We start from the raw sequence: 12,465 nt of genomic DNA, 5'->3' as shown, positions 1-12,465 counted from the left end.
TCACTTAATCCCCCTGCTTCATGGTAGCTGGCATGTTGAATAGGAGGTTGGGCAAAATCAAAGCTCCATGCCTTTCATCCTTTCTCTGCCCATCTGCTTGGGAGGAGTGCGAGTAGCCAGTATGCAGACCCTGCATTCCCAAGCCCCCACACCTATAGCCTTGATGAGGGATAATGTGATCATGTATGGGGTGGGCTTGGTCCCAATCTAGCTTTTAGTCGGTGCAATCTGAACCTAGTTAGTTGGTGGGTATGTGTAAAACCAGGCTCAACTTTCACCACTTTGGGAATTCTTTCTTTGTAAACATGGACCAGTTCGTCAGAAGCCAGGTAGATGTTTTAGTTGATAAATGACTGAGTCAAATTCATTGCTGACTCCCCACGTGCAATCCCAGTGAAGCCAACGGCGTGACAAGTCGGTGCTGAATGTGACCCTATAATTCTATATGTGCAGAGCAAGCCCCTGAGACACCTTTGGAGGAAAAGTAGAGCTAAGTGAGAGTTTTTTGGGGGGTGGGATGGGGTCTGAACTACTGACTTGATGGGCCACAGATCACAAAATCCATGTGAGATGAGGCCAAGGAAGAGATGAAAATTCAGGAAGCAGTTAAAGGGCGGCAGAGCTGATTATAGTTGCAGAATGCGCTGACCAATGGAAACTAGCAGTTTGGTAAAGAGTTTGCTAATGTATCAAACTCACACACTGACACATTCACAATTTTATCTTCTTCCTTTGCCTAGACCCCGCCTGCTGTTGCCAAGATCTAACAATTGCAGCACAGTTTACAGTGGTTGATAGGATAGACAAAGAGGTCAGTGTCTGAATTCTCAAAAATAGCAGAAGTTTTTTGTGTGGCTATCGCTCTAATTCACCTCTCTGTGAGGTGACTTAGCGTACTTCCATGGGTTCATAATTATTTTAATTGTCGAAGTACATATAAATACATTAACAAATTCGTTTGATAGCATCAGTCAAAATGCCAAAATTATTTTTTTCCAAAGGTCTGAATTATTTGAGCAAAAGAGAGAACCTTCAAGGTTGACAAAGTTGAGACTAAAATTTTGTCTTTACCTATGCTATGGGATTGGGGTACTGCCTCGCATGTGGTATGTATCTTTTGGAGAGAACTGTGTTGTGACCCTAAGTTCTGGGGTGAGTATGTAGTTTTGGGGGGAAAGAGGGGTGGCGGCAGACGTTGGTCTTTGAACACTGTAAAATAAAGACTGTCCAAACTGTGTAGAATTTGAGATTGTTCGGTATGCTTTTATCAGTCAAGAAAAGAGAGCTAAACTGACGGCTTATAATCTGTTTCTTATTGCTACAGGGGAACACTTTTATAACAATAGTAATGCCTGGAAGGGTATGGCCTATCATTCTTCTGTTAATAGAGCTAGAACAAAGGATAAGAGAAATGTTAATAGGAAAAGAAAATCTAATTTGGCTGAGACCAAGCTCAAAAACTGACAATTGTTTTGAATTGTCTTACATTATAACTGGATGATTAGGTATAAATGCTGACCGGTCTGGTTTTATCCTAGCAATGAATTGTGCTTAAAAAAATCAAGTTACTTATAGTACTACACCAGTACCCAACTTGTTCTTTTAGATCTAGTGGTTTTACTTCTTGGATAATAATTTAGGCAATGCAGGGTCATGGGAACTGCATAGATGCAACTTCTGGCCAGAAGCTGATCTGTGCTAGTGCTCGGTATAATTTTAGTGCTTAAAGTATTGGATATTGATTTGTTTGGGGAGAGGGAACGTGCATTATTTTGTTTATTATTTAAGGCATAATATAATGGTACTCTCATTGTGCAAGAAAATCTAGTTCTGTAGTCGACATCATACCAATTGAGTAAGAAGAATCTAAACTACTATTGTGGGTCATGGACACCCATGAGCTATTATATTAACTGAGGCATGTTTGTTTTTATTTATATGCAAGGATAGCATCTGTTTAAAAACCATGCTCCTGTTTGAACATGGTTACTTGGTACAAGGGCAGGTAAACGTCTAAGATGTCTATGAATTAAATAGTTGTGGGGTAGAAAAGTCCTTATTTCTATCTTAGTTTTTTACTTTTGTGCACTTGTCAGTACTCTCTGCAGTCGGTTTTGCTGTTTTCCCTGATCAGTTAGGCCCTGGTCCTGCAAACACATACTTAGCTTTGCATCCTGACTTAAATGGGACTACATTCCTGCTTGAAGTTAAGCTTGTGTGAAAGTGTTTGCAAGACTGGGGCCTTAAGTTGTCTTCCCATGTTTTTGTGTGGGGGTCTCTTATGCAGCAACAGGGAGAGTAAAACAATGTTAAAAATTAGAAAATACACTTGCGAAACCACAAGAATTGACAGGGAGACACAGGCAGTAACTGAAACTGCTTTTACCATTTGTTTTAATTAACTAGACTTCAAGTTTATGGTGTCCTTTCAATCATGCAACCTTGTTGCAGTACGTTTAAAATGAGATTTATACTATACTGTTCTGTATAAGTGGTGCAAGATGAGATAAAGGTAAGGACGAATATCAAGAAAAAGGAAACAGAAATTAACAAAGAAAAAATCCTAGATCTTCTCCCTTTTTTACTTAAGGGGCTTAATTTATTTTCCAACACACAGCAGAGTGTATTTAATTTCCAGGAAATCTTTCCAGGTATCTTGAAGCTTTGTGAACTCATCATTGTATTCCAGAAGTGTGTTTAAAAAAAAAAAGGGGAGGGGGGGGGAGGGAAACCAAGCTATTTTTGTCAGATCTTTAGCCGTTTGAATATTGTATTACCTGGCATGCCCAAACTCAAGAAGCAGGCTCTTTATTTTCTGTGCAACTGCAACAGCATGATGGAGACATAAATAAACATGCCCAGGATTGTAAAAATACTACTTCCTTCACAGGAGTGATCCAGTACCTCTCAGGACACTTCAGACAATCAGTTCCTGTGATGATAAGCTACCATACACAAAGGAATAAAATTTTGAAAAGGGAATGTTTTAGTTCCCAGAGGCTTATTTCTCAAGAGGAAGAAATGAGCCTCTATAAAAGATAACTAATGTAAAATATTTTGGCTCTATTTTTTAAAACAGGATATAACTTTTTATTGGCTGAAACTCTGCTGCTTTTTTTAGTTGAAGTTGTTCCACGTCTAGGTTTTAAACAATTGGTTATTTCCTGTTGGGGGAAATAGAGGAACAATTCCAGCATAATTCTATAATGGTTCTTGGTTAGAGTTTTGAAGAAATACAACGCATGAGATATTAGGGGTTGACCTGCCACTGCAACAAACTAAGCCACATTTTTGTCATGACTTTTAAAAGTTTCCGGTATGTGTGATCTGTGTCCATCACAGCTATATTTGGATACAACCTGCTCCATTTTTCCAGTTTAAAATAGTCTTTTATTTATATTGACATGGGGTGTTTGTTGTGCTGGTATGTGATGCACATATAAACACAGTAGAATTCGGCTGTTTCGGAGGTAATCTCCATTTTCCAATTCTTTTCAAAATAAAAATCGGACTCAGTCTTTTTTCCCCCTTCTCCTCCAAATTGGGTGCAAGAGTGTACATGGATTTCTTAACTTGAAGAACCATTGCCCAGGTATTGGCTCAGATTTTAAATGCCCAGAGTTCTGTTTTCATTGTACCTGGGGTTGCAGGCAGAAAAAAGTACCAAACTCACATTTTCATGGTAAGAATGAAGACCAAGGCCCCAACCCTGTAAGCACTTGAATTCAATGGGACTACTCTCATAGGTAAAGTTATTCCCTGTGTGTAAGTGTTGGTAGGAATAGGGTCTCTTTCAAAAGTTGCTTTACAAGCTTACAGTTAGAAGTAGGAACGCTTTCAGGTCATGGTTTTGCGGTGGGTGAGTTTTTTGTGTTTTTCTTTGTTTAAAGTATTGAATTCGAGTATTTAATTTAAATGTAATCCAGAGCTCAGGCTGCAGCCTGAGGCCCGCCTCCATGAGTCAGCTGACGCAGGCCAGCTGCATGTTTCTTTATCCCTGTGCAGACATACCCTCAGAGCCCAGGTAAACTGACTCAGTCTCGCACTATGGGGCTAAAAATACAGTGTAGATATTCGGGCTTGTGCTAGAGCCTGGGCTCTGAAACCCAGTAAGGGGAGGTTGGGTCTTGGAGTAGGGTTGCCATGCATCCAGTTTTCGACCAGAACACCCAGTCAACAAAGGACCCTCGTGGATCTGGTCAACACAGCTGAATGGGCTGTTAAAAGTCCGGTTGGCGGTGCAGTGGGGCTAAGGCAGGCTCCCTGCCTGCCCTGGCTCCACACGGCTCCCGGAAGCAGCAGGCATGTCTGGCTCCTAGGCACAGGGGTGGCCACAGGGGCTCTGTGCGCTGCCCTGCTCCAAGCACCAGCTCTGCAGCTCCCATTGGCCCAGAACTGCAGCCAGTGGGAGCTGCAGGGGCGGCGTCTGCAGGCAGGGGCAGCGCACAGAGCCCCTGGGGTCACCCCTGAGCATAGGAGCCGGACATGCCTGCCGCTTCTGGGAGCCATGCGGAGCCAGGGCAGGCAGGGAGCCTGCCTTAACCACACTGGGATACCAACTGGGAGCTGTCTGTGGTAAACCCCAAAGTCCGCACTCTGAACTCCCTGCCCCAGCCCTGAGCCCCCTCCTGCACTCCAAACCCTCAGACCAGAGCCCCCTAGTACACTCCAAACCACTCATCCCTGGCCCCATCCCAGAGCCCTCACCCCTTCCCGTACCCTTGCCCCAGCCTGGAGCCCCATCCCGCACCCTGAACCCCTCATGTTGGAGCCCACACCTCCAGCCAGAGCCCTCCCCTTCCCCCTGCATCCCTACCCCCTGTCCCCGCCTGGTGAAAGTAAGTAAGGGTTGGGGAGAGCGAGCGATGGAGGGAAGGGGGGATGGAGTGAATGGGGGCAGGGCCTTTGAGAACGGATGGGGCAAGGGCATTTGGTTTTGTGTGATTAGAAAGTTGGCACCCCTATCTTGTAGCCCAGGCTCCAGCCCAAGCCCAAACATCTACGCTGCTATTTTTAGCCCCATAGCTCAAGGCCGAGTCAGTTGACCCAGACTCTGAGGGTATGTCTGCACAGGGATAAAAAAACAAGCAGGTGGCCTGGGTCAGCTGACTCAGGGAGGGGAGCCTGAGACTTCCTGCCATGGGTCTTTTTTGCAGTGTAGATGTACCCTGTATGACTTACATATGTATGGCTTAGAGCCTGGGCTCCAGCCATACACAGTATGACAGACGAGAGATAAATATGGGACTTGAGAGCTTGCTGGATGAAAAGCCACTTCAAAAATGTAGGGTGGGATTTGTCTTCCAGTGGGACTAGTGCTCCTAAATCCTTAGAAGCTAGTGAAAACCTCACCCTTAAATTATAGCCACTGTATTTTTGGCCCAAAAATGTGGCAAAATCTGCAGATTAGTCCAAAAAAGATGACTTTCTATTTATTTATCAATTCAGGTTAAATGTAGTCACTCTAGAATGGATAGTAAAATACTAAGTGCTCCTTTATCAATCTGGAGGAATATTAGGTAGAGAAATAAGAAGAAAAGTTCATAGATTGGCCTCTTTTTCTGACATATAGCTTGAATAATTTTATAATACGCTATTCACTCAGCTACATTTCGAGTCCACTCTGTTGCAGAGATAAGTAAGGAAAGTTATCATTGCACTAGCACCATATTGAGGTATACTAGCCATAAATAATATGCAGAAAAATCCAAACAAAGTGTGCATTATTCTGCTCCAAATCTGCTTTGTCATTCTCTTCAGCGTGTTAACCCCACCCCCGCACATACACACACTTCTAGTTTCCAACATAACTCTTCATATGAGAGAGTCAGAGTGTCCTAACTTGTATAGCTGTATCATTGCACCATCTAGTGGAATATGGAGTCTATAATGTACACGCTTTGGATTGGGACATGAAGCTGTGCTGATTTATACCTGCTGAGGATCATGCCCACAGTATACAGAAGTGATGTCTAGATATCTAATGGACCATTGGAGGGATTTGGGGTTGTTTATTCGATTTTTAGGGTTTCAGCATTTAACTCTATATGTAAGGTGTCTGGTGCCGCCTTACTAACATTCAGTGGGGGTGTTTTGGTTGGCTAGCTCCAGTACTAAAAGGGGAAGGGTCTATGGGAAACCAGGACCCTGAGACTGATAGCCCCAGGAACAATGGGGAGAAGCCAATGCTCCAGGTCAGCCTGAATGACAGGGCAGGCAGGCTAATCAGGGAGTCAGGAGGCCCGGGAGGTCCCGCCCTCTGGGTGAGCTGGATTTACTTGGGTCAGACAGAGTGGGGCCGAACTAAGGAGAAATCAGGGGCCCACGCTAAGCTGGGGAGCAGAACTGTGCGAGATCCAGAGGGACCAGAAAAGCAGCCCAGAGAGAGCAGACCCTGTGCTGGGAGCAGAGCTGCAGCCCCAAGGCTAGAGCCACAGCCCAGAGAGAGCAGACTTGGCCTGGCAGCAGAGCTGCAGCAACCAGAGCCAGAGGGGCCAGAAAAGCAGCCCAGGAAGCAGGTGAGTGCTGGGAGCAGAGTGACAGAAGCAGCCTGCAGAGCAGACCTGTCCTGGGAGCAGAGCTGCAGCAACCAGAGGCAGAAGGGCCAAAGAAGCAGCCCAGGGAGCTGGAGGCAGAGCAGCAGCAGCAGTGCTGAGACAGAGTGGTGGAGCTGGGGCTGGAGCAGTCCGGAGCTGGGTGCGGTGAGTAGCTGGGGAGAGCGAGGGGGACCCTGGGCAGCAGGCCCAGCACAGGGAGACGCCTCAGCCAAGAGGCTCTGCAGGCCAGGCTTGGATTGTAACCCTGACAGGGCAGGGGTGACACTGGGAAGAAGGGTCCTACCACTTAGCGCCTGAGAGCGTGTGGCCACCACCAGAGCAAGTGTCCAACCCACAGCATCCCTGCAGCACAGTCAGGGCCTGAGAAGAAGGCCTGGGACTTACAAGGACCAGACTGTGAACTGCCCTGATATTCCAGAGACACTCTGTGCACCAGGTGTAGGTGGGTAGGGCTTGTCAGAGTAAAGGTTCGATGGGCCTGCTTAACAGGGGAACCCCAGCTACTGCTGAGGGGATGCCACATGCTGGGTTCCTGCTTCCCCCCGCGATTCACCTATTCCCTTTTTCTCCATCTCATTCCCCTCCCCACCCTCCCACATTCCCCTCCCCTCACTCCCACATTCCCCCCCCTCATTTCCCCCAGCCCCACCATGGGCACTCAGTGTTGCACAGAATAGAAAACAGGAAGGCTCCCAGCATACAGAAGGGGAGCACAACTGGCACTAGGAGCCAGGAGGTGGTGTTCAGCTGCAGAGTAAGAGGAGCCTAGATGCAGCCTCCTTCAGCTGGGATAATGAGCCCTGCTCTGAGAAGGATTAGATGATGTTTTTTTAAACTATAAAATAGTTTTAGCAACTCTAGGAAACTTTTGCAAAATTTCCTTAGTGCTTTAAAGGCCTAAACCTGATTTATAACGGAATAGGAAATGCTTTTCCCTTTGATCCTTGTTTACACTAGGAAAATTGGGCTTCTTAATTCTCCACCAATGTTTGCAACAGTGGAGCTGTAGTGGAAACAAAACTTGGACGTTTTTACTTCAGTATCATCTAACCCCGCTCTCAGTAGCGTGATGACCGTACCCATATCCACGAGAGCCATTGCCCTATGTATTCCGTAGCAGTCTGGTCCTAAATTCTGCCTCGCAGTCCCTGGATTCTGTGGTATAATTCTGCAGCAAAGGGTAGAAACAACAGCAAATTTTGTGGCTCTAACTACAGTTTTCATCATGAGTCCATGTTTCTTCCTAACTTTCCTATTGTAGATACAGCCTTTCTTTGCAAAACGTGACTATGTTTGCTGCTAGAAGGGAGGGAAGAAAGCTGGGCGGCAGCATGGTCCAGTAGCTAGAGCATTGGATTGGAAATAAAGAGGCCTGCGTTCTGTTCCTGGTTCTGCCTATGAAATAGGGTGTCTCTTCACTAACCAAAAACGTGTGTCCTTAGCTCTTTGTTCGCTTACTCGAGTTAACTAACACAAGGTAAAATCCTAGTGAAGCCAATGCAATTTTTAGTCTTCATCCATGTTAGCAAGTTGAGTTAGACTGTGGGGGAGCCTAGGATTTAACCTGACCTGCTAACTTGTGTGAAAACTACAGATTTCCTTGGAGGCACTAAGATTTTTAACTTGTGTTAGTTAACTTGAGCAAGCTAATTCAAAGAGTTAAGGACACACCTTATTTGTCTCCCTGTAAAGACAAGTCCATCATGGCTAAATCACTCCACCTCCCTATGCCTCAGTGTCTCCATTGGTAAAATAGGATTTATAATACTTTTCTTTATAAAGTGCTTTTCCATGGTGCTATATGGGACAAGTCTTTAGAAAGATTGTGCACTTGAACAAAACTCTGTGCACCAAATTACTTTCCATGTGAAAAGGATGTCTTGTTTCTCAAGGACTGGCATTCAGTTGCTAAATGAGTGCCATATAGTGGGTGTCTATTAATACTTGTATGATAAGTAATATTTTATTATTTGATTTGGGGTGATATAACATTGACTTTACACTGCAAGTTTGTGTACCCTTGTAATACATCTGTCTGGAGAGAAAGGTAGTTCCTTGCTTTGCTTGTGTGGCAGGTAGCAGCACCAATCATGTTGCATATAGCACTGTGCCATCATTACTTGTAGTACTGCCTTGTCTTCTCCCCAGTCTTCTCTGCTTCACTGGGAATAGGTTGCACGCTACTCCTCGTGCTGCTTCTCCTCAACGTCTATGAAGTTAATCAGAATGGACCAGCAAGAGAGGAAAGGCAAGCAGTGTTCCCATTGTGATCATCCTTCGCAAGCTACTTTTATGAGTCCAGTTTGTCTCGGTTGTCCAGGAACCTCTGAGCCATTCAGCGATCCGGGACTCTGCTTCTTAATGCCTGTCAGCTGCTCTTTTGAAGGAGTTATTTCAGCAGCACAGAAGTCTGCATGGGAGGTAGGAAATTCTCCTCCTATTCCTCCCTCTCTGCTTCAAGATTATCTGTGGAAGATGTGACCTTGCCTCCCACTTTTTTGCCAGACCATGCCTCTCTTATCACTAAGGCATTTGTGAAGACTCCTTCTGCTTCCCAAGCACTCCCTGTCAAGATTAGCAGACCAGTGACTTTACAAAGAGCTTTCACAGCTCCACCTTACACAAAAGCAGTTCCTTTTACTTCAGCTCCTACAGCTCCAAAGGAAGCGAAGATGAATGGCAGAGAGTATAGAGGATTATCAGCTATAGGGAATTCAGTGCAAGCAATGTCCCTGATTCCTTTCATAAATGACTCCTTTGAGGAAGGGGAAGTGATGTCCTCTGAGCCTGAGGAAGGGCCATATGAACCACATTCATCCAGCAAATCCCTGATGGAAGTAAAGGGGAGATCCTCTACCAAGGTTACCCGAGTCTCCTCTGACTTCATTGAGGAAGGGAAATTGGTATCCTCCGAGCCTGAGGAAACACCTGGTGAAACAGACTCATCTCGAAGATTCCTGATTGAGGATCTACCCTATCTGTGCAAATATTTTATGAAGCAACTCAGGCTAAAACGTTATACCTCACGAAGTGGCTCAAGGAAATTGCCCCATCTTGTGGAGGAGAAACCAGATGATACCATTCCCCTTCACCCATCCATCAGTGCCTTAATTAAAAACATCTGGCAGGCTCCAGATGCTCAGTTTATATTACCTACTCATCTGGCTAAGCTTTACAAACTTCCAGCTGAGAAAGGTAAGCTGTGGGCCTCTGCACCAAGAGTTGATTCTGTAATAGCATCTCTCTTCACTAAATCTTCATGTCCTGTTGAGGGAGAAACTGTTCTCACGGACCCTTTAGAACGTAAGGTAGATGAGGCTCTTAAGCGTGCCTATGAATTTGCTACCATCCAGCTTTCAGTCTCCATTTACTCCCTGTATGCAGCTAGGTCACTGGTGGAATGGCTAAGGAAATTATTGCCCCACTCTAAGAGGCCTGTTTCTAGGTCATCTCGCAAGGTGTGCACCCTTTGTGACCTGGCATCCTGCTATCTTCATGATGCAGCCCAGGATTCCCTCCACCTGGCTGCCCATAACATAGCAACTCTCACGGTGGCTAGGAGAGCCCTCTGGCTCTGTCCCTTAACAGGTGGAGAACTTTCAGCCAGACTCAAACTTGTTGGCCTTCCTTATGATGGCGGTCATCTCTTTGGGGAAACCTTAGACCAGGCCTTAAAGGATCTTTCGAAGAGTACAGTTATACCAGGAGATCGCAAAAAACCTCAGGCCTCTAACTCCTCCCGTGCCGCCAACAGGCCTAACAAGGGTGTCAGGTATCCTCTTTCCTCATATAGACCTGGCAGGTATAGATACAGGTATCCGGTAAACCAGTCTGTTCACTTCCCTGGCTACAGGGGAAGAGGTCGGACCAACAAATACCAGCCTCACCAAGAATTCTGACTATCTTTCCCCTCAACAGAGGGTGGCAACAAGGAGGAAGCTTCTGGTTTGTCTCAATCAATGGAAAGAAACTGCCTCCAACAGCAGGCTTCTCTCCTTTATTTTCTGAGACCCTCTGGGTCAAGAACTTCCACCTCTCCCTTGTATTTTCCTCTCCTCGCTGCCCCAAGTCCTGGGGAAAAGAGACATAGTCCTGCTCATTGTGCATCATCTGCAAAACATTCACATCCTCATTCCATTCCACCCAGAGAAGAGGTTCACAAGCATCTAATTTGTTTATTTAGAAGTCCGCAAGGAATCAGGGAGCAACCTTCACATCCTGAAATGAGTACCTCAGTTTGTCTCCAAAAAGAGGTCCGAACTAGAATCCACATGAACTGTGGATCACCAAGATTCTTATCTCCACATGCCATCCACTTCCTAACAGTGGCAATTGTGCCTGGGGAATTATTGCCTGCAGTAACGGACTCCTTCTTTCACCATTGCCTTGGTCCCAGGTCTCTCTGGCAAGATGAAGACTGTCTTTGCAGCCCAGCTGAGAACAGGTGGTGTGGAGCTGTTGGTATATCACTTGGAGAGTTGTTTGTTTCAGGGAGCCTTCTTACCAGTGGCTTGGGGAGTTCCAATTGTGAAGATATTAAAATATCTCATTCTGGAGGTGAACAAGACCAAAAGTCTGCTGTCTCCTACTCAGCATATGACTTTGGGTGCCTATTTCCTGATATATGTGGGAAGAGCATCCCACTGTTTTGCAGCAGAAGCATGAAAAGTCTGGTATTTTGTATAGATGTTTTTTTGCTCTGGCGGAATCGGTCTTTCATCTCTCTTTCCCTCTGTTACTATGCTGTACAAAAGGTTTGGCAAGACCCAAGCAAACAAGGCCTCCTGTATTGTAATCACTCCCCCTGGTCCAAGCAGGTGTGTCTTGTAGGTCTGGTTCTACTATTGTTGGATAGATCCTGGTTCCTCCTGCAAGTTTTTAACTTTTCATGGCTAGGCACTGTCAACCTATTTAATTTTTTATTACATTTTTCCTATTTAGTATTTACTTTGTGTTTGGAATGCTGTGGACACTCAATCTGGGGACAAGAGGAGAGCCAAGACAGGGCTACCAGTGAGTGCCAAAATCTGTGCTTCCATTTAATGGTTCCTGCTGCCTGTTGCTTGAATAAAATAAGCAACAAGACATCAGAGATACAGAAACAATATATACAGGTAAAAAATGTTCTTCTGGATGAATTTTTATTTATTTGTTTTAAATTCTGTTCCTCCAAGCTCTGCCAGATCATTTGTACTTGCCCATTTTACTTTTATTTAACTCATTCTTCTACTTAAATGGGTCTATCCATGCTTTGAATTTGGGTCTCTGATCGTTCTGTATTAGTGATGTCAGTGTTTTTACCCATCCCAGACCTGTGCCCTCTCTTTGGATTTCTTGCAAATGACCATTTTGGTTGGTTGTTGTTGTTATTATTATTTTTTTAATATAATGTATGGGGGTGCAGCAGAATATGTGTATTTTACTTGCTTTTGGCCTGTTTTGTTTGTTTTGGTTGGTTTGTTTGTTTGTTTTTTCCAGACTTGCTGAGCATGTAACTCTTTGGTTTCAATCCTACAAGTTACTGAGCATTCTGGCCCTGATCTAGCAAAGCACGTGGTTGCAATGGGCCTCCTTGCATGCTTAATGTTAAGAGGTTTGCCAAGTCAGGCCAGAGAGCACAGCACCTGCAGGGTGGAGCCCCCATTTTGCTGCACGTTATGGATGAACAGCATTTCTTAAAAATCAGGCCAGCTTTATATTTGCTATGCCACTAGTTGTTTTGGTGGAGGAAGAACTATGAAATTTCAAAATTATTTTGTGAAATAACATTTGTTTAAAGTATGAAGTTATTTTTGAGTAACTCCACACTCCTTTGGGATGCAAAGCCAAGCTTGTTAGTCCTAGGTTCATACAAAACAACTTTTCCTTGTTGGTGGTGAAGAAATGGTCCTTGATGTAGTAGAATGCG

The 12,465-nt window shown here is 45.0% G+C and overlaps 1 protein-coding gene and 1 long non-coding RNA gene across 7 annotated transcripts in view; one reads left to right on the top strand and one right to left on the bottom strand.

Moving 5' to 3' along the window:
- TJP2 (tight junction protein 2) overlaps positions 1–12,465 on the top strand; it is a 94,789-nt gene that overhangs the window by 46,963 nt on the left and 35,361 nt on the right. The window contains exons 1-2 of one of the 6 annotated variants that reach the window (XM_084629709.1): positions 9,013–9,752; positions 11,499–11,671. The exons of 3 other annotated variants lie outside the window; for them this stretch is intronic. In XM_084629709.1, coding sequence (XP_084485835.1) covers positions 9,230–9,752; positions 11,499–11,671 — 696 coding nt within the window. In that variant the 5' untranslated portion in view covers positions 9,013–9,229. Of the gene's footprint in view, positions 1–1,082; positions 1,107–1,131; positions 1,153–9,012; positions 9,753–11,498; positions 11,672–12,465 lie in introns of those variants that run through there. 2 more of the 6 variants (XM_084629712.1, XM_084629711.1) reach the window with 2 other exon arrangements.
- The window catches only part of LOC311521397, a 66,626-nt gene that overhangs the window by 29,026 nt on the left and 25,135 nt on the right, over positions 1–12,465 (bottom strand). The window lies entirely within an intron of this gene.

The sequence above is a fragment of the Lepidochelys olivacea genome (genome assembly GCF_965140295.1).
Source record: "Lepidochelys olivacea isolate rLepOli2 genome assembly, chromosome: 5".
Classification (NCBI taxonomy): domain Eukaryota; kingdom Metazoa; phylum Chordata; order Testudines; family Cheloniidae; genus Lepidochelys; species Lepidochelys olivacea.
The sequence above is the reverse complement of the archived record's forward strand: the minus strand, read 5'-3'. Positions and strand labels throughout refer to the sequence as shown.